The sequence below is a fragment of the Arachis ipaensis genome, chromosome B02 (assembly GCF_000816755.2).
Source record: "Arachis ipaensis cultivar K30076 chromosome B02, Araip1.1, whole genome shotgun sequence".
NCBI classification, from domain to species: domain Eukaryota; kingdom Viridiplantae; phylum Streptophyta; class Magnoliopsida; order Fabales; family Fabaceae; genus Arachis; species Arachis ipaensis.
In genome coordinates this window covers 87,384,386-87,407,479 of record NC_029786.2, presented here as the reverse complement: position 1 = coordinate 87,407,479, position 23,094 = coordinate 87,384,386, and the positions used below count along the sequence as shown (strand labels likewise).

The window sequence follows — 23,094 nt, the reverse complement described above, 5'->3', positions numbered from 1 at the left end:
CCCTGAACTTGCACTCGAGTTTTAAAGTTGTCCCTAAACTTGCATTGGCCCCAATATTGTCCCCGAAATTAACAACGGTGACTCACGGTCGTCCCTGAAGCATTTTCCGGAGAATATTTCCAAACGCGTGATGATGTGTATGGAGGGGCGCCACATTGGATATCTGACGTGGTTGTTATTATTTTTTAACTCAATTTAGTCCCTAAATTATTTTATAACCTTAATCCCCAATTTATTATCAGAAACCACTTTGTTTCTTCTTCTCTACTCTCCTTCGTCTTCTCTGCCATTGTTGAGCTGCCATTGTTGAACGTGATTTGAGTGGGTCATGATGTGTGGAGTAATAGTTAAAGTACCTGGTGGTGTGATAATTGGTTTGGCCCTTGCTTCCTTGATTCTGGCATTGAATATTTCGCAAGCATTGTTACATATGTTGTCACATTTTGGTTGGGAGGGGAAGAAGGCCCGACTCCATGCATCTTTTCGTTATTTAGAAAGGTACTCTCATGCTTCCTTTTTAGCTCTCTGGATTTTCATCATCTCCTCAATGAATCCCTCTTGAGTAGTAGATCTTACATACTCCCATAGTAATCCTCTAAGTTCATTGTCTTTCCACTGCTTATTGAAGTTTTTCCGCAAGTGCCATACACAAAATCTGTGGTGGACATCAGAAAAGACCTCCTGCACAGCTGTGATTAGCCCCTGCACAAAACCATTGAAATTAATAACTTACAATATCGGAATTCAAAATGGTCCCCCACCTTACATAAGTGACATCAAAATAATCCCTACACATACATAAGTGACATCAAATTAATCCCTACACATGTATAAGTGACAGCAAATTCATCTCCACTTTGGGTGTAGCAAAGACATCGTTACCTTTTGTATGTCCAAAATGAAACATCACCCATTTTGAGTGTAGCTCCTTAGATCCTCATGCAGCAGCTCAAGAAACCACCTCCAATTATTCGTGTTCTCCACTGGTACAATGGCATATGCAATGACGTAAATGGCTGCCAAGATTTGTCCACCAAATCTGATTTTCAGGAATGCTCCATCAAGCCCATTAGAGGTCTACATCCCGCCCTAAACCCATTCTTGCACCCATCCAGACAAATATACATCTTGTCAAAAGTGGGCTCTTCTGTGGGGTTGGGATGAGAAATTGTTGTGATGCGCATAGTAGAACCAGGGTTGCACTTCAGGAGAGTCTCACCATAGTCTCTCACCATCCCATATTGTGCAGCAGCATCACCAGACACAATGTGCCTTGCATCTCCAAGTGCTCTTGTCAGGGAAGACTTGTTCAAGTCCAAGTTACATTTGCTTTTGAAGTATGTTAAAGTTTCAGAGCGCGCTTCAGATTTGGAAATTTCCTAATCTTCTTCACCAACTTGTTTGCTAACTACCATCTGTTAGCTAATTTATTTTTTGTCTCTCTTGAGCAGGTATGATCATCATTGAAGGCTTTAACTTGCCAGCAAACACTCTTACTATCCTTAGAGACATAGATAACCCATGGACATTCCTCACCCCTACATAAAGCCCTGCATCGTACATTATCATTTTTCTTGAATCTAACTCTTCTACCTTCCTGAATGCAATACTCCCTCATAGCCTCCTTAAAATTCATCTCCGTGTTGAATTTCATCCCTACCTCTAATCGGAGTATCCCGAATCTTGTTTCTTCTCTAAAAACAGAAAATGCGTCGTCATCCTCTGAGTTAGGGGTGTCTTCATTTCTTCGAAATGCCAAAAATTTTTCCCATCTGACTCATCATGATTCATCATGAGCATCATAACCTCCAACATTCGGGCCTTCATCATAACCTCAATTTGCTGCCTCCACCCATCATAACCCACTCAAATCATGTTCAACAATGGCAGCTCAACAATGGCAGAGAAGACGAAGGAGAGCAGAAAAGAAGAAACAGAGTGATTTCTGATAATAAATTGGAGATTAAGGTTATAAAATAATTTAGGGACTAAATTGAGTTAAAAAATGATAACAGCCATGTCAGATATCTAACATGGCGCCTCTCCATACACGTCATCACGCTGTTTGAGAATATTTCTCAAAAAATGCTTTAGGGACGACCGTACCGTTGTTAAATTCGAAAACAATATTAGAGCCAATGCAAGTTTAGGGATGACTTTAAGACTAAGTACAAGTTCACGGATGACTCTGAGATTTAACTCTTAAATTTCACTTAAACAAACCCTTAATTTGATTGAAATTCTTAAATTGCCGTTTACCATTCTGCTGACGCTAACCCTAATTCTTCTGCGTCACACACACCTCACTTCACTCAAACACGCGAAGAAAGAAAAGAAAGAAGACGGGAAACAAAGAACAGAGACTGAGGGAAGGAAGAAGAGGAACGGGAGAAGGGGAAGTGGTTGCCGACAAAGGGTCTCCACCACTGCTGGACCGCCGATTAGTCTGGGAGGAGAGAGAGAAAATCGCAGAGAGAGAGAGAGAGAGAGAGAAACAGAGAGAGAAGAAAGAAGGAGAAGAATCGAAGGAGAAACAGAGGGCGGGGAGGGCGACGACCGACGACCCCATTACCGTCGTCGCTGAATCGCTGTCCATCTGCAGCCTGAAGGTAGGCTGTTTTCCTTACCTCCGTTTGACTGCTTAGGTTTATTCAGGCTTTGTTTGATTCTTTGATACTTTACCTGCAGTTTTATTTTTCTTTCTTTGATAATAATACTGTGATTTTAGATTTAGGTGGTATATTTTCTTTAAATTTATTTGGATATTTGAGACTGAGAGTTGGCTACTTAGGGTTAGTTTGATAGGTCTTTTTTTTTACACTGATTTGGCTGTAATTTTACTAGTATTTTTGACATCATTTGACACTTTTGGCTGTTTAGGCAGTTAGGTTTAGTTTGATTGTTAATTATTTGAAGTTTTTGTTTCGTAATATGTAACAATGTGAGTACCCTTATTCTGCCATTGATGAGCTCCTGGTTTTTCGATTCCTATTTTGTTTTATTTTTTATTTTTTAAAACAGGGCGGGGTTTATACTTTATACGCAACTAACACTGCTGAATCAAATTCATTTGACCTTTCAATCTTAATACTCTTTGCTCTGAACTCTTACTTTGATAAGTGTTTTTGGTTCTGTTTCTTTAACTGGGTATGTTTTCTTTGAGATCATAGTTGACCGTGTTTGCATTCTTTTGATGCTTGCCTATGACATTTTAAATTTTTGCTCTTGCAATGGCTTCATTTTATAATTATTGCTTACCTGAGGAACTCGGTCCATTATGTTTATCATATGTGCAATTCAAATGAGTGGCTTTTAAATTAAGAAAAATAAATAATTGCTAATGATATTCATTTGCTAAGAGCTGATTACAAACCTAGTTTTTTGAAGAGATTTTAGAATATCTTTTGTATGGCACTAGTTTTTCAAATGGTCAAGCAATGTTGTTCTGGTCTTGAGGGCATATAAAAGACTGCAAGTTTTACCTTAGCCAGCAATGATGTTGTGTCTTTCAGATGAGACTTCAACACCACTAGAATTTGTTAGACTAAGTGTGGAGCTAGAAAGAGAACATCAATGGTGTTAGACTAAAGTGATTGGAATTGGAGAATTTGAGTATATTTGTTATGAGAATTTTGGTAGATCATTTATGTTTTGTTGTGGTTGTTTGATGATTGATAGTTACGCAAATTTAATGAAATTGAACACTAAGTTGTGGTTGAACTGTGATTAATTAGCTCGAGTTTATGTTGTCAATACTTGATATGTATTCTTGAGTGGTTCTAAAGTTTGAGAATAGATTTTTAAATGGATTAGTTAATTTTAACTTCTAGGGTTCTAATTAAACATAAAAGATGTTTAAGAGTTAAGGTGGTGAATTAAGAAAGACTAAACATCATATAGTTGGTTTCTTATGGAAGCTGAACTTTATATTGACTAAACACTTTTGTTGTGGAAATTCTATTAAGGAAGCTAAACTTTATATATGTTGTTTCTAATTATTTTTGTTTTCATTCTTCACATTTGTAGGGGTGCAAAATTGTTGACATATGCTAGACCTTATATTGACTATATCATGCTAGAAGAGTCATGGATTTATAACCTTATGACACTAGTTTATGTTAGGAAAAACTTTATATTTAGTTGAATCTGTAAAACTGTAATTCTATTTTGTTGTAAAATCCCAATTAAAATGAATTTTCTGTTTTTGTAACAAAAAGAATAAAAATGTTACAAAAACAAGAAATATTTTGTACCAGAATATTATGACACGAAAGTTTAAATTGTTACAAAAAAGTTCTACATGTCAAAAATTGTTACCAATTTTGTAATAAATTTTAACTTTTGTATTAAAAAATTATTACAAAATATTACTTTGTTTTGCAAAATTTCGGTTTTTGTTGCAAAAACTTTTTGAAATGGGATTTACCGCAACAATTCTGTAACAATTCTGCTTTTGTTTAAAATTATTTATTAACGAAATTAACAATTATTGTAACAACTTTTTTTGATACAAATATTGCTTTTTCTTGTAGTGTGATGATGGATGGAAATCAAATCAATGAGGGATATGGTTTCCGCTGGGAGTCACAGCCAATTCTTAATTCGCAGCATGTGCGCGGTAGTTGTGAAGGGTCACTGGCGCACTCTCTTGAAGTCGAAGAATGGCACTTCTTGTTCAGCTCTCACTCCTACGCCCGTTCATAACGTCCTCCTGCAGCTCTCACTCCATGGTTATGGGCCCACACATTCCTTCCCTTTCTTCAAGTGGGCCCAGTCAACCCCAAACTATACCCACTCCTTGCACTGCTCGTGGGCCATGGTTCACATTCTTGCCAAGCACAAGCACTTCAGAGATGCACAACACTTGCTCGAGAAAATTTCCCAGAGGGATTTCCTCTCCTCGCCTTCGGTTTTGATGTCTCTCATCAGGTCCCATGAGGACAGGGAGGTAAATTCACAAGTGCTGAGCTGGCTTGTGATAATTTATGCAAGGTCGAAACCAGCCCTGCAGGATGCTGTTCAGGTTTTTGAGTATATGAGGGTTTCTGGGCTTAAGCCACACTTGCATGCCTGCACTGTGCTGTTGAATTCTTTGGTTAAAGATGGGGTTGTTAACTTGGTGTGGAAGGTTCACAAGGGAATGGTTCAAGTAGGGGTTTTCAGTAATGTTTATATCTACAATTGCTTGATTCATGCTTGTTCAAGGTCACATGACGTAGAGCGTGCAGAGAAGTTGTTGAACGAGATGGAGGAAAAGGGTGTAGTTCCTGATATCTTCACTTACAATACTTTGATTTCGTTGTATTGCAAGAAGGGTATGCACTATGAGGCTTTAACAGTACTTGATAGAATGGAAAGAGAAGGGATAGGTCTTGACATTGTTAGTTACAATTCTCTTATCCATGGTTTTTGTAAAGAAGGTAGGATGAGGGAAGCTATGAGGATGTTTAGTGAGATGAAGAACAATGTGACTCCGAATCAAGTGACTTATACTACATTGATTGATGGGTATTCTAAGGTGAATGAGCTCGAGCAAGCTTTGAAGTTGCACAAGTTGATGCAGGCTGAGGGGTTGGACCCTGGAGTTGTCACTTATAACTCGATTCTGCGCAAGCTATGTCAGGATGGCAAGATAAGGGACGCAAACAAATTGTTGACTGAGATGAGCGAAAGGAAACTCCAAGCTGATAATATCACATGTAACACGTTGATTAATGCTTACTGCAAGATAGGAGATTTGAAATCTGCTCTGAAGTTCAAGAATAAGATGTTGGAAGCTGGGCTGAAGCCTGATCCATTTACATACAAGGCACTGATACACGGGTTCTGCAGGGTAAATGAACTGGAAAGTGCGAAGGAGCATCTTTTTGGCATGCTTGATGCTGGAATTTCACCAAATTACTCTACATACTCATGGATTGTGGATGGACTTTGCAAGAAGAACAACATGGATGCAGTTCTAGCACTGCCAGATGAGTTTTTAAGAAGAGGCCTTTGCCTTGATGTTTCAGTATATAGGGCACTGATTAGAAGGTTATGCAAACTAGAAAAGATTGCATGTGCTGAGAAGTTATTGAATCATATGGAAGGAAAGGGTATATCAGCTGATAGCGTTATTTACACTAGTATCGCCTATGCTTACTGGAAAGCAGGGAATACAAATGCTGCATCAAATGTGTTAGTTGAGATGGCTAGGAAGAGGTTGATGATAACAATCAAACTCTATAGATGTATTAGGGGTGCTGATGATAATAGTGAAAGCAAAGTGTTACAGATATTCTGGGATCATGTAGTGGATTTAGGTCTGATGTCAAGAAATACAATGAATAAGATACAACAGATGGCAATATGATAATAAATTCGTCTTATTTTCAGTTGATTGCAACTGCTGTGTGATGTCTACACAAACCATCTTCATATTTTGACTTGATGACAAATTGATTATTGTATAGCATTAAGTGGCCACCTATATATCTCTTACTTGTATATTTGTTGTGGGTTATTCAGCCAGGTGTCGCTCATGGTTAACAAGATTAAAAAATTCAAAATGCCTCTTCTCCTATCTCTTTCTTCATTCTGTGTCTCACCTGCTCTTTGCCGCCTCCCTCTGCTGTAGCTCTCTGATGCTATTTGGTTAGGGTTAAAGAAGGTACTGGTGGACAGATTTCTGGGAGTGATTTGTGGGATTCACTAGAAGATGGGTTTAGCTTTGCAAGTTGGATTTCTCTCTTCCCTCTGATTCTCTGAGCTGATGATGGCGGCGGTGAAGATCAAATTAAATTTCGGAGGTTAGTAGGCATTAGATTGTTTTAGGATTTCTCATGTATCCTAGAAATTGTAGGCATTATGCTTCTAGTATTTGTGATCGGTTTCCTGTGTAATTTCCTCATGAGTTTCATGGTAGATTGATTATTAAGGTAGCGTTTGTTTTGAGGTATTGGGACGGAGACTGAGAGACTGGAACTTAGTATCATGTTTGTTGGCTTAGAGACGGGTACTAAAATTTCAGTTTCTGTCTCCCAAAATTTCAATATTTCAGTACTCCTAAAAAGTAGGAACATAGGGGACTGAAATTTTTGGAGACGAAGACTAAAACTTTAATAACATTTTATACCTAAAATATCCCTATTTCAATTAATTAATTCCAACTTTATTTTTTGTGCAAATTAAATTAGAGCTTCATTCTTATTTCAGTCTCTGTCTCCCACTTTACACCAAACACAATTCTGAGACTTATTTCAATCTCTGTCTCTGAATCTTTGTCTCTCTTCCAAATGCTACCTAAGATCTTATTTACTGTTTCATTAGTTATTTTGTTGAATTGTTTTTATTTCTTCAATTTTTTCATGGATGGGTCTAGAGCTTGGTCATTGGATGAAGTTTTTAATAATTCTTCTTCCCCTGTTGAAATTTAACTGGTTTGTTGGATTTAATTGATCCCAAATTTTCAGGTTACTAGCTATGGTTTTGTTTGTTGATTTGGGTTCACATTGAAGGTTTCCTTTTCTTCTTTTCTTTTTGATAGGGTTTCGGTTACTAGCTATGTGGCCTTTTTGACCCGTTAGATTTAAGCAATTTGTTAGATTTAATTGATCATATAGATTAATTTTGTTGTCTCATTATTGTTGAGTTTATTCGACTACTTTGCTGGTCTATTGTATTATTTCTTAATTTTCTTTTGCTTGTGTATGATTCATGTGTCCTGGAGATACCCATTTTTCCTGCTGGTAAGGTTATACCCATTTTTCCTGCTGGTATGGTTCCTCTTACCTACTGTACTTTAGGTATAAGTTGTGATCATTCATACCCAGTTTTGTTACTTTTCTTTTTCAAATGTGTGAAAATTAAGGGCTGATTTTTTTTTTCTGGTAGTTAAAGAATATGTCTTTCACACTGGTGAACTTTGGGAGGCAAAGAAGGATTATCTCAAATTAGATATATTCAGAATTTCACAGATCCTGTGTCCATTGTGTTGCAATAGCCCCTTTTGGGAAATTATTGTTTTTGTTGATGAGCATAGAGTAAATTGACATTGGGACAAATTAAGGGAAGTGAAAAAGAAATCGCAAAGATGTTTCTAAACTGTAAAATTCATCTTGAAAGAAAAACAATAAAATTCTCCACTTGTCTTTATGGATTGAAGTGGAGTCTGATTACCTTTCTTAAAACAATGTAGTGGGAATTAATGTCATTGTTTCATTAATTTCATGTTACTATTACTAAAAGGAAAAGCAAGGCAATTAGGCAACACAAATCATTCTATGTATCATTTTGGCTGTTGCAGTCTACTTGGGTTTAGGGTTTAGTGTTTGGAGAACAGATTGGATGTGCTTAAGATTGGCTTAGTATCTTACTTATTTTGTAAAGTATCGGGAAGACAATCTGAGCATTTTAAGGCAAAAGGGCAAAATGAAAATTTTACACTTTCGAAGGGCTCAATCACTAAAGCATGTGCAAAGAGAACTTTGGGAACTTGACAATGCTCATGCATGAGGAGATACATCACTTGCTAACGAATGGAGAAGAAACAAGGACTGTTGGGCTAAGTTAGAATAGTAGGAAGTCCACTAATACTTTTCAAGCTCAATGGGAGTTACAAAATTAATATATAAATTCGAATTTATTAGGTCTGAGTTTAGTTTGTTTTGTTGTCCGGGTTTGTTAGAATATTTTATTTAGTTTTGATTTGTTTAATAGTGTTTTTAGAAATTTTAAATTCAATTCAATTTGATATAATCCAATAAGATGAAATTTGATTTAATTAAGTTATCTTTTAAGAGATTTAATTTCAAATTAGATGCTTAGGAAGATTTGGTCTGGTTTTAGGTTGATGTGTTAGGAGCTTATTTAAACACTCTGTGTGATTCATTCTAGTTAATTTTTGATGAATAATAACTTTTTGTTGTTTTATGCACGTTTTTCATTGTGTAATCAAGTGAGGTGAGTTATTTGTTTTGTTTGTTGCATGAAGAAAATTGAAGGATCCAATCTAAGGTAATTTTGCATGTTAGTTATTTCAGTTTTCACCTTTTGATCTAGGTTGTCAAAGACAAATTTTTTTGAAGGTCTAGTAGAAAATTTCTTTCGGTGACTTAGGTTGCTAAGAACAAGTTTTTTAGAGATCTAGTAGAATTTTTTTTTGTCAATTCTATTTCTGCTATTAATTTTTCCATCTTTTTCGTTTTCCTGTGTCTTTTCATCCTTGGTTTTTATCATTTGGTATCAGTTACATGTAGGTAAATTCTTATTTATCTACACGTTTTAGGATTTTTGTCTAGTTTCTTAGTTTTATCTTGTATTTCTGCAATTTTATTTTAGAGTTAAAATTAAATAAAAAAAATTCGAAAATCTAAAAAAAAATAGGAGAGTTAAAAAAAAACTTGAAAGTAAAAAAAAAAAAATCAATTACACAGTTTTCGATCTTATTTTTCAAGTATCTACAATTTCACATTTGCCTTATTTACAATTTAAAAAAAAAAAGATCAATCATGAAATATTTTTCTGCTTTGTTTTAACTTTTCAAGTTATTGCTTTCTAAGCTCTTGAATTATAAGGTTATTCCCTTAAACTTTCCAAATTTACTTTGGGTTTCAATTAAAATTATTTTTTTATATAATTTTTGTCACCTTAGTATCACACGTTATTTTCTCTCTTTTGTCACATATTTTGGTTGTTTTCTTGTCTGATTGAAAGTTTTTATCATTCAGATTATTTTAGTTTGGTCTTTCTATTTTTTATTTTCTAAAGTGTACTTTTAAAGTAATTCAAAATTGGAAAAAGACAATAGTAATGAGCTCAAAAGAGAGAAAAAAAACCACAAATTGAGTGCAAACACGAGTGTCTTTATTAGAGTGATACACGTGAGAAGAGTGCTATTAGATTTTTTTTGCAGATTTATCAATGGAATCAAAACTAATCGAATATTTGACAAGTGAAGAGGAAGTGATTCGAGATCCGAAACTGACGTTTCAACTCCAAGTTATTGTTGGCGTATTTGAAAGGTTTTAACGTCTTGATGACATGGATTTGATGATCAATTCTTTAACCTCTGTGATAAATTCTAATTTTGTGATTTCTCTTGTATTGAATTTGGTGGATTTTATCAATTTTTCCTACAATTATTCAATGAAATAGTATGGTTTTATAAATTCTCTGTAATTTGTGCTTAAGAGTGAAAACATGCTTTTTAGGCCCAAAAATTGAAAAAGTTAATTCACTTTAATTCCATTCGATGCCTTGATATGTTGTTGAGTGATTTCAGATTTATAAGGCAAGGATTGGATCAAAGAAGTGAAGAAAAAACATGTAAAATGGAGAATTCATGAAAAAATTGAGTTTTGGAAATCTGCCATGCGACGTGTACGCGTGACCTGAAAATCGCAATATGATGCGTACGTGGACCCACGTGTACGCGTGACAAGCAGCAGATGACCAACTTAAAGGCAACACGCTGGGGGCGATTTTTGGGCATGCAGAAGCCCAATTCAACTCATTTTTGAAGCTATTAGAGGCTAAATTCAAGGTGGATCAAGGGGAAAGCAATTAGGGGTAGTTTAAAAACATGCTTTAGGTTATATTCTAGAGAGAGAAGCTCTCTCTAAAATTAGGGTAGATTAGTTAAGCTTTTCATATATTTAGGTTTTAATTCTTGTCTTGATTTAGTTTTCCTTGCAATTTATTGTTCTTACATCTTTGCTTTCTTAGTTTTACTTGTTATTTCCTTTATCTTGTGTCTTTTATGTTCATGACTCTTGTTAATTTCAATTTCTATTAATGCAATTTATGTTTGATGTTTCCTATTGTTTAATTGACTTGTTATTGTTATTTTCTTGCATTGGGTAGTTGTAGAAGTTATTATTTCTTGCAATTTTATCATACTTTTCTTTTATGCCTTTCAATTGTTTGATAAAATGCTTGGTTGAATTTTAGAGTAGATTTTTATACTCTTGACTTGTGATTGAGTAATTGGAGACTCTTGAGTTGTCAAATTCTAATGTGGATTGGTAATTGAAGATTGGTAGTTAGCTTGAATTCCACTAAATCTAGTCTTTTATTAGGATTTGACTAGGACTTATGGACTAAAGTTAATATTTCTCACTTGACTTTCTTTCATTTGTTAGAGGTTGACTAAGTTAGGGCAATAGACATTTACCATCTCAATTGATGATGATAATAAGAATAGGAATTCCAATTCTCAATCCATGTCAAGACATTTCTTAGTTGTTAGCTTATTTCTTTTGTTATTTACATTTTTTGTCTCTTATTACAAAAATTCCAAAATACCTCATAACCAATAGTATGCACACTTCTTTACAATTTATAGAGAGACGACCCGAGATTTAAATACTCTTGGTTTTTATTGGGTTTGCTTAAGTGACAAACAAATTAAACTTTGATTGAGGGTTGATTGTTGGTTTGGATCTATACTTTGACGAGATTATTTTTGTGAAAATTCCTAATTGACGTAATCCCTCTATCAAGTTTTTGGCGTCGTTGTCGGGGAATTGCAAATGTGCCCTTGTTATTGGTTATTGTATATAGGTTAATATTGTGAATAGCTTGATCTTTAGTTAGTTGCTAGTTTTAGGAGTTTGTTTTCATTATTTTTTATTAGTACTTGTTTTTATTTTCTCTTGCTACTATGAATTCTCAACACTTTGGCTGAGTTTGGTTTTAACTATATTGTAGGAAATGAGAATTACAATGAGAACATGCATCAAGGATGGAACAATCAAAGGTGGGAGGAGTCATATGCTTATGATCAATCCTCTTGGCAACAACCCCCTCCAATGTACTATAAGCAAGAACCATACCATGATGCATACCAATCCAATAGTTATGGTGGATCTCCTTGTAATTATCAACAACCACCACCATATGCCTATGAGCCCTATCCTCAACATAGCCCTCAACCATCATACTCACAAACCTCCTACCACCAAACACCTCCATATGATCCTAACCCATATCTACCATACTAACAACCATATGAGCCATAATTAGAACCACAACAATTTCAATATCAATACTCCCAAGAACCACCACCTCAATATACACCATCTCCATATGCTTATCAAGATGAACTATCTTCCTATCATGAACCCTTTCTCCCAAACAATGAACCCTTATATCCACCCCAAACTCCAATGGATGACACTCTTATCTTAATTCTTCAAGAGCAAAGGGAGCTTTATACTATTCTTCAAGAGGTAGTAACCAATTTAGCCTCCCAAATCCTAGACACTCAAAGCACTCTCATGACTACATGTGGAGAATTAAATGAAGAGTGGAGTATGAAAGAGAGATTAAAAACTCCGATGGAGGATGAGGAGCAGGACTTTGTATTGGAATAATTGGAGGAAGCCGTAATTGTTGAAGAGGAAGGAGTGGTTGAAGATTTAAGAGATGTCGAAAGTCCATGAGAATCTCAACTCATAGAGCCTCCTTCCAAGAAGTTTGAATTTGATATTAAAGAGGGTGCACAACCTCCAAAGCATGTCATGAGTGAAGAATTGGAAGAACTGGAGCAAGCAACAAGTTCTCCCATCGACGATGGCTCTGTATCAACATATGACCCTTTTGAGTCTAATGAATCCTCTCCCATTGAATTTGAATTTGATGTTTATGTAGATCTCACTCAACCTCCAACTTATGACTTGAGTGATGGGGAAGAATTAGAAGAATTTGGTGAGGAAGAGGTTGGAGCTAAAGAAGCTTATCAAGAGGTGAAAGTTATTAAAGATGAGCAAAAGGGAGTTGTAATCACCTTGCCAAAGTCGATTGGAGCCTCTCTCGCTAAGCAACCATCCATCTTATCTATTTAATGGGTAAAACTCATATTCTTAAGCTTTATTATACCACTTAAATATGACTTACTTGAAACGGATGGTCAACTTAGAGCTTTTTGTGGAGTGAAGAGTAAGAGAGAGTGGTATAGTGGTTAGAAATATAACCCTAGGTTCATTTTGGTTAGATCATCAAAGTTGAAATTCAAAGATTGGCATAGTGCTACATTGAATGGGTCTAGGGGGAGAGTTTGGTGCCTAATTGAGAATTCCAAGGCTAAATCACCCGAGTGAAATAATGATGATCAACTTGAAGACGAGTGTAGAAACAAGATTTGGGATCCCGGTATACATTATGTGGACCAATTTTGGGAGCCCTTAACTTGTGTGGAACTTCATCAAAACTTGGTGCTATTAATTTTGAACTTTGGAGCGTCTAAGCATTGGTGGAAGTTCAATGAAGAGTATAAGCGCAAGCCACCATGACAAGGAGCTTTCCAATTGTCCAACTTAAGGACTATAAATAAAAGTGGTAGGTGGAAGACACCCCACTATGGTAACATCTTTTCACTTTTCTCTTTTGTATATATTGGTAAATAAGTTTAATTTCATGTTTAGTTTGGTTAGTTGGGTTTATTTGGTAGTCTAGAGTGCTAAATAAAGTTTGGTGGTATTTAGATGACTGTTTGGATGTTATAGAATGTTTGGTTTGGTGCAAGAAATAGGAAAAATTTTAAAAAATAGAGCATCCAGTCACGCGTGCGCGTGCCCCTTGCGTACGCGTGATCCCAAGATTTTGAACGTGCCAGGATCGTGCGTGGATTGTGCCATCGCACGGTCCAGACAGAGAGTTGTGCGAGAAGGATGCAGAAACTGTGTGTCTAGCACAAATTCTTCCCACGTGTACGCATGACCCACGTGTATGCGTCACCTTCTATTTTGCCATTCCACGCCTAAGCGTGCCAGACGCGTACGCGTCGCATCTCATTTCTGCCACTCATGCATACGTGTGACATCCCGCGTACGCATGACCCCCTGTCTTGTTTCACACGCTCTTCTTTTCTTCTCTTCTATCCATTTCTTTTCTTCTTTTTTCTTCTCTTCTCCTCTTTCCTCCTCTCCAACCATCATCTACCACCACCATTCACCATCTACCATCATCTTCTTTAGTTAGTTTGTTAGTTTGTTAGTTAGTTAGTTTAATTTTCTATTTTGATGGATAAATGTTGGATTATTAATTTTATTTGTTGTTTATTACTGCTGATTACTGATAAGATGTTATTTTAGCATCATTGTTGTTAATAGTCATTGTTGGATTATAATTGAGGTTGTAATTTGTTGCTTGATACTGAGTTTTGCTTATTTGATATTAGTGCATATCAAGTACTTATGATATTGCTTTCAAGAATGTTTTTGGACTTCTAAATTGCATGTTGTAGCTAGCCACCATGTAATTTGAATTCATTATCTATTATTAGGTAATGGTATATATTTGATGCATTTTTTTGTTAGGTGATACTTGTTTATGATTGATTTTTATTTAACTCACCTAGTTGATGCATTGAAATTAAAGAATTATGAAATTGGATCGTAAGCTTACCTAGTGACATTTTTTGAGCTTTTTAAGCTTTGTAGACTATGCTTGTCATGTTTTTCCACTTCATATCATTTAGGTGTTGCAAACAGCCTTTTCTCTATCATCCATTTCACAATTGCTTGATTCTTGCTTGAATACTTTCATGCTCCTTTATTACTTGTTGTTTATCTTAACCCACAAGTTTCTTTAAAGCATTTCAAGCACACTAAAATGAGTGAAGTGCATACTTCTTTTGTGTAGTTGTGACATAGCTTTTAAATGCTAGTGTGTGTGTGTTCTAAACTGCATGCAACTTAGAACCCACACATTATTTTCATCAATGTCACACATTGATTCACTCACTTCATTTTAGTGATTCTTACCTCATTCCAACAATCTATGCTTCCTTGCCTTTGTATTTACTCATCTTACTATATCCTGTTTTCTATCTTTCAGGATGATTCACCATATGCAACAAGAAAAATGGGAGAAAGAATATGGAGCAGCCGGTTGATCCACCAGCTAAAGGTGGCAATCCGTATCGTCGCCATACCCCTTTGCTCATCTTTGGAATACATCGAGGATGGTGCAAACTTTTAAGTGTGAGGAGGTTGTCCGACCAATCAGCCGTTTTTAGGTGAAAAATTTCTAATCCCAACAAATCAACAATTTCACATTTTATTTTCTATTATTACTAGGTCTTTTAGAATTTTTAGTTGTATTTTCTTAGTTTGCATATATATAATAAGTTTAGTCAAAATAATAAAATTTTTCAAGGAATTTATCTATAGGGCACCCCAATTGATTTGGGTAAAAAATTTTCATTGAACTTGCTTAAACTATACATTGTGGAACATGATTTTTGAACTAAGAACACATAAGCATGTGAGTTTTGAGGCTAATTGTGTGGTTACATCATATAACCACTATTTCATTCTTGTGTGTGTTATTCTCTTTCTATGATTGTAATATTTGATTTGTTTGATTCTTTATGTCCATTATTTTGTGTATGAATGCATTTATATGATTGAGGCCTTCATTTCACTAGCCCACTTACCCAAATGGTCTTACATTTTTATCCATCATTATTAACCAACTTTGAGCATATTTTAATTCCTTTTATTCTTAATTTTAGCACATCACTACCTCTAAGTGAAAAATAATAAATGTCCCTTATTTGGATCTTTGATTAGCTTAGACTAGTAAGAGTGTGCATAATTTAAGTGTGGAGATTGGTAACATTGGTTGAGATAAAAGTATATTTTTGTATTTTTATTGAAGATCTTGGGAATTGGGTACATACTCATGCATTAAATGTTTTAAATCATATGCATTGATATTCTTGTATATATTTTATTTTGAAAAGAAAGAAAAAGGAGAATGAAAAAAAAAGAAAGAAAAAGAAAAAGAAAGAAATTATTAAAAAGGGGACAAAATGCCCAAAAAAAAGTCTAATAATAATCAATGCATATGGGTTGTGAATTGAAAAGAAAAGGAAATACATGAGTGTGTGAAAAAGTGAAGAATGGGTAGTTAGGTTGTATTAGAATTGTATAGGTTGTTATATGTGTTTGGTGAGAGCTTAGGTTAATCAAAAATTCAAATTTTAAGCTCACTTAGCCATATATACGTCCTCACCTTGACCCTAGCCACATTACAACCTTGTGGAAAGTCCTCATAATATTTGTATGCATGCATTGAATAGTTGTTGATTGTTAGATGAAAAACAAATCTTACAAAGCATGATTAGAGGAGAATTGAGTGAATCAACCCTATACACTTGAGCGACTAGAGCGGATAAACATTCGGTGAGGAGTTCGGTTGCTCAATTCTATATTTTCACCTATTATTATCTCTTATCTTGCAAGTTGTAAATTCTTTTCTATAACACAATTCAATTGTGGATTTGATTTGTAATTGCTTTAGCCTTCATGTTCATATATGTATTCTTGGAATTTGATTTATTTTGATCAAGTAGTTGCATGCATTTAGATAGATTGCATGTAGATAGGTTGCATTTAGATAGTTTGCATTGAATAAATGTTGATACTCCGTTCTTGTCTCTCTTGAGTTTAGCATGAGGACATGCTTGGTTTAAGTGTGGGAAAGTTGATAAACCCAAATTTTGTGGTTTATCTTGTGTTTAATTGGGTATATTTTATCAATATTTCCTACATTTATTCAAATATAATAGCATAGTTTTGTGAATTCTTCCTAAGTTGTGCTTAAAAGTAAAAATATGATTTTTAGGCCCTAAAATTGCTAAATTTAATTCACTTTGATTCCACTCGATGCCTTCATATGTTTGTTAAGTGATTTCAGGTTTAAGGAGGCAAGGATTGGATCAAAGAAGTGAAGAAAAAGCATGCAAAGTGGAGAATTCATGAAAAAATGAGGATTTGGTGAATTCATGGCGACGCCCACTCGTGACCCACGCGTATGCGTGACCAGAGACCTTGCCAAGCGACGCGCACGTGTCACCCACGCGTACGTGTGAGACTTGTCACGTGATCTCATTAAAGGAACACGCTGGGGGAGATTTCTAAGCTCATCCAGGCCTAAATCCAACTCATTTATGAAGCTATTTGATGCAGAATTCAAGAGGGAACAAGGGGAGATCAATTAGGAGTAGTTTAGAAACATACTTTAGGTTATATTCTAGAGAGAGAAGCTCTCTCTTCTCTCTAGAATTAGAGTAGATTAGGTTAGATTTCTCTTAGGTTTATGCTTTAATTGTTGCTTTGATTTAGTTTCTTTGCAATTTATTGTTCCTACATCTTTGTTCTCTTAGTTTTATTTGCTATTTTCTTATTTTGTTACCTTTATATTTATGAATCTTTGTTGATTTTAGCTTCAATTAATGCAATTTATATTTTCATGTTCTTATCGATGTTTAATTGAGTTGTTATTATTGTTATCTTGCATTGGGTAGTTGTAGATTTTATTATTTCTTGCAATGTTATCATGCTTTCCTTTTATACCTTCCAAGTGTTTGATAAAATATTTGGTTAGATTTTAGAGTAGATTTTTATACTCTTGACTTGTGATTGAGTAATTGGAGACTCTTGAGTTATCAAATTCTAATGTGGATTGGTAATTGAAGATTTCTAGTTAGATTGAATTTCACTAAATCTAGTCTTTCATTAGGATTTGACTAGGACTTGTGGACTAGAGTTAATATTTCTCACTTGACTTTCTTTCATTTGTAGAGGTTGACTAAATGAGGGCAATAGACATTTACCATCCCAATTGATGATGATAATAAGGATAGGAATTCTAATTCTCAATCCTTGTCAAGACCTTTCTTAGTTGTTAGCTTATTTCTTTTGTTATTTACATTTCTTGTCGCTTATTACAAAAATCCCAAAATACCTCATAATCAATAGTATGCACACTTTCCTGCAATTCCTTGAGAGATGATCCGAGGTTTAAATACTCTCGATTTTTATTGGGTTTGATTAAGTGACAAACAAATTAAACTTTGATTGAAGGTTGATTGTTGGTTTGGATCTATACTTCAACGAGATTATTTTTGTGAAAATTTCTAACCGACGTAATCCCTCTATCACTCTGCTAGAAGAGCGCATTTCAAAAAATCTATTCACAATCAATTTGAGGAGTCCGAGGAGGAGGCTTCATCCAAATCTAGGCGATATAGGCAATGAAAAGATGTTGATAATAACATCAATCCTATGAAAATGCACATCCTAAAATTTAAAGGCGAAAGTGATCCCGAGGCTTACCTAAAATGGGAACGGAATGTGGAACTAATTTTTAAGTATCGCAACTACTTTGAGGTGATGAAGGTGAGGCTAGCGGCTGTAGAATTTTTAGATTATGCCCTTGTCTCGTGGAATGAGTTAGAGAAAAATAGAAGATGGATTGAGAAACACCAATTCAATCTTGGGAGAAGATGAAGAAGGTTATGCGACAGCGGTTCGTACCATCTTACTACTACTGGGAGCTACATCAACGACTCCAAAGGTTGTACCAAGGATCTAGTCAGTAGAAGAGTATTATAAGGAGATGAAGATGCTGCTAATTAAGAGAAATATTGAGGAGGAGCCCGAAGTTGCTATGAAACGTTTCTTGAGTAGGCTGAACCGAGACATTGCAAATGCTATTGAACTTCACCCGTTTGTGAAAATGAAAGACTTGATGAATTTGGCTATAAAGGTGAAAAAACAACAAAGAGGGAAGGGGCTGCAAAATTATTCTAGCCCTACTTCAAGGTGAGATTCTAGAGGTTCTAATTTTAGGGAGAAGAAGGGCTCCAAGGCTGCAGAATCGAAAGAGAAGACCACAGACCAACACAGGAAGAAGTTCTCATCTAATCCTACACCTAAACTTCCTTCATGGCATCGAGAAATTACATGCTTTAAGTGTCGTGAATTATGCCATTATGCTTACGAGTGTCCAAACAAATGGAAAATGGTCATCAAGAAAAATAATGTGTTCTCAAAATCTGATAACTTAGATGGATGTGAGGACATGCCACATTTGAATGATGCTACAGATGATGAAGATTTAGTTGAGTATTTATACTATCTTAAGTAGTTTTTAGGCTTTTTTTTTTCATTTATTTTCTTAGTTTTTAAATCAAATTTTTATGTTTTTAGTAAAGTTTTAATAACTAATCATATGTTTAGAATTCTGTCAGAATAATTATGTTTTCAGGATATAATTAAGCAAATTAGGGTGAAATCAACAAGAAAACAAGTTTGGTGGCACTAGACTCAAGGAGGTCAAGCCTAGCACCTAAAACACCAAGCTGGGCGTCCAAATTAGGAGTCCAGCTCCCACACTCCTAAGCCCAGTGCCCCCGTGCCTAGGAGGAAGCATAAGTGGGCTGGCGCCTAGCTCCAAGGAGTGGCGCCCAACTTCACAAAAATTCTAAGTATTGGGCGCCCAACTCCAAGATCTGAAGCCCAGCTCTAAGTGCACTATTCACTCCCAATAATTCAAAGTGCTTTAAAGTACAGCTCCAAAACTTGGAGCCCAGCTCCAAGTGCCTAACCAACTCCCAAGAAGTTCAATTCAAGTCAAGATTTAAGATTTAAATGATTAATTAGCAACAAACTCTTTCTAAAAAGATAATATTTGGTTGTTAAGATTTAGATTAGATTAAATTTAAATTTTGAATAAATTTGTTATCTTATTCTTCTAGAAAGATAAGAATTAATTTTAGGATAGATTTGAATTATTGTTTTTGTTATCTTATCCTTCCAAAAATAAGATTATATTTAGTTTTTGAATTTGAATTCTTGTTAGGATTTATGATATAAATAAGTGAATAAGATTCACAAGTAATCACCTTTGATTTTTGGATCTTTGATCTTAGAGTCTTAGGCTATTTTCTTTTCTACGATGAGTAACTAAACTTTCTCTTGTTAAAGGTTTGGAGCTCTGTTTTATTTTTATGGATTAGTACTGCAAGTATTTTTTTTTATTTTGACTCATGCTTCTCTACTTTTTTAAGATTGAGTTTCGTTCTTCATCATTAATGGTTAGAAGTATTGAAAAATATTCTAATTCTGTCTTGGATTCTGTTATTACTTTAGAAAATTTAAATCGGAATGAGCTTGAAACTTATCTCATAATCTTCAATTATTTGAAACTAGTATTTGAATACGTGATATTTAGTTCAGCTAGGGATAGTCTTTGAATATTATGTGGCTTAAAATCGAAATCGTTCTTCACCTCTTCTCTTGATTAGTTGACCAAGGAATTGGCGATTAATTAAGTTAAGTGAAATTAGATTGTCAAGGTATTGAAATTTAATTATAAATGATTTGCTGTGAAATTTTTTTTGCATAAGTCAGTAAGAAAACACAAGCATTGTTCTTTGACTTTATTATCAATAAATTTATGTACTTTCTTATTTTGTTTCTTTTTTAAAAAAAATATTTTTACCTAAAAAGATAATGTATTTATTGTCATAAAATTCCAGTATTTTTTCATAATAAATGCATTTTTTATATTTTGCTACAAAAAATTGTTTATTTTAAATAAATTTGTGTTAACTATCATAAAATTTCTATATTTTATGTAAAAAAATTCTATGTTTTTTCTTATATGTTTATAAAAGATAAAGGCAAAAAAATGCTTTAAAGAGTGGTCTTTGTGTCACAATGCAGATAATTGAAAAAAATATAAAGCGGCTAAGAAAGAGACAAAAGTGACTGTAAGTGAAGCAAGAACAAGAGCATAAGAGGGTCTCTACCAGTGTTTAAGAACAAAGGAAGGAGAAAATGTATATATAGGATCACAAAGAGCCGTGAAAAAAGAACGAGAGACTTGGATCAGGTTAAGTGCATAAAGTATAAAGACGGAAAGATTTTGGGTCAAGATGAGAAGATTAATGAAAGGTGAAAGAGCTACTTCTATGAGTTATTTAATGAAGGATAGAAGACTCTTCCGAGCCTTGGTCAATTATGCAAGAGGGAAGAAGATCAAAACTTCGACTACTATCGAAGGATTCGAGACTTCGAGGTAAAAGAGGCTCTAAAGCGGATGAAAAATGGCAAGGTAGTAGGATCCGATAATATTCCAATTGAACTTTGGAAGGGTTTTGGAGAGAAAGGCATCAGTTGGTTAACCAAACTTTTTAATGAGATTTTAAGGTAAAAAAAAGATGTCAGATGAGTGGAGAAAGAGCACCTTGGTAACTATCTACAAGAATAAGGAGGATATACAGAGTTGTGAAAACTATAGAGGGACCAAGCTCACGAGCGATACCATGAAGTTATGGAAAAGAGTGATAGACGGAAGCTGAGACAAGAGACACAAGTAACAAGTAATAGAGAACCAATTTGGTTTTATGTCAAACAGTCTACCATTGAAACTACATACCTGTTAAGAAGAATGATGGAGAGGTATCGTAGTAATAAAAGAGATCTATATATGGTGTTTATTGATTTGGAAAAAGTGTATGATAAGGTGCCAAGGGAGGTCTTATGGAAGGTTTTGGATAGGAAGAGAGTAAGAATCGCATATCTTCGTGCAATTAAAGACATGTATGATGAGACTACAACTAGCGTGAAGACTCAATGTGGTGTGACAGAGAAATTTTCTATTGATATAGGATTACATAAGGGATCATCCTTAAGTCCATATATTTTCACCTTAGTCTTGGGAGTACTCATATAGCATATCCAAGAGCTTATATCATGGTGCATGCTTTTTGCCGATGATATCGTCCTTATGGGAGAGTTAATGGAAGACCTAAATAAGAAGTTGGATCTATGGAGAGAAACTCTAGAAGTGTATGGTCTGTGCATAAGTTGTAGTAAGACAAAATATATGGAATGTAAGTTCGGCCGCTGAAGGAAAAACCCTAATACAACGGTGAAGATTGAAGAAAACATCCTACAAAAAGTTAAAAGCTTTAAGTATCTTGGATGCATCATACATGATAATGGAGAGATTAAACATGATGTAAATCATAGGATCCAAGCAGGTTGGTCAAAATGGCAGAATAGACTGGTTTTATATGTGATAAAAAAAAGTGTCTTTAAAACTTAAAGGTAATTCTATCGCACAACTATCAGACCAACTATGCTTTATGGTACAGAGTGTTGGGGACCCAAAGGGAAGGATGAACATAAATTAAGTGTGACAGAGATGAAGATGTTGAGATGGATGAGTGATCATATGCGATTGGATAGAATAAATAACGAAGATATAAGAGAGAGAGAGTTGGAGTAGCACCTATTGTGGAAAAGATGGTAAAATCACGTCTCAAGTGGTTTGGACATATGAAAAGAAAACTGACAGAGCATCCGATCAGGAGGGTGGATGAAATAGAAAATAGACAAGGGGTAAAAGGTAGAGGAAGACTTAGGAAGACCATCCATAGAGTAGTCAAACGAAACCTACATGTAAATGATCTCTTTGTAGACATAATACATAATAGAGCTCAATGATATCGTTTGATTCATGTAGTCAACCGCACCTAGTGAAACAAAGCTTTGTTAATGTTGTATGTTTATTTCTATATTTCACTTCAAAAAATTGTATTTGTTTTAACTAATTCATGTTTTTATCATTATAAAATTTCTGTATTTTATGTAAAAAAAAAAATTCGTGTTTTCTTTAACAAAATTATAATAATAAATTAATATACAAGAATTACACTTACAAATTTTAACAAAGCCAAACAAAAATATTTTTTTATACAAAATCAAAAGTAAAAATTTAATAAAAAAATATAATTATATATTTAAAATATTTGAATACTAAAGGGACTACAAGCAAGGAAGTAAAGAGTAGAATTGATAAAACAAAATAAATCCAATCCTAACGTGATTATCTAAACGCAGAAACTACAATTTCTAGCTTCTTATAAACGCACGTTAAGAACCTAAAATCACGTTGGCGTTTAAAGAAAAAAAAGCATCCAAACAAAAAGAGGAAGCGTTCAATGCACTCAAACTGCTTCTCTTCCTTCCAACGCAAAACCAAACACACCCTTTGTTACTCAACATTTCTGATATAAAATAAGGGCTGAATTTCATTACTTGCACTATGCAATTAAAAAAAAAAAACTAAAAACGTTGCATTCCTTTTATTACTTTAAACAAAGTTCTATTCCCAAAGTTGAATGACCAACTAACTAATCACAAGTCAACCTACTCCTACACGAACGCGATTCATTTAAGCCTGGAGTCCTACGAAAATTTACTGTAAAAAATATGGTTTTTATTTTGGTAAGGCTAGAAGGAACTTCTTTGC

The 23,094-nt window shown here is 34.6% G+C and overlaps 1 protein-coding gene across 1 annotated transcript; it reads left to right on the top strand.

Annotated features, from left to right (window-relative positions):
* LOC107625612 (pentatricopeptide repeat-containing protein At5g38730) lies at positions 2,258–6,385 on the top strand. The gene is made up of 2 exons (XM_016328297.2): positions 2,258–2,609; positions 4,533–6,385. The coding sequence occupies exon 2, from the start codon at positions 4,544–4,546 to the stop codon at positions 6,350–6,352; it is 1,809 nt and encodes a 602-aa protein (XP_016183783.1). The 5' UTR covers positions 2,258–2,609; positions 4,533–4,543; the 3' UTR covers positions 6,353–6,385.

Bases quoted from the DNA above. Each gene is read 5' to 3' on its own strand.
- LOC107625612 (XM_016328297.2), top strand. From the start codon at position 4,544: ATGGAAATCAAATCAATGAGGGATATGGTTTCCGCTGGGAGTCACAGC.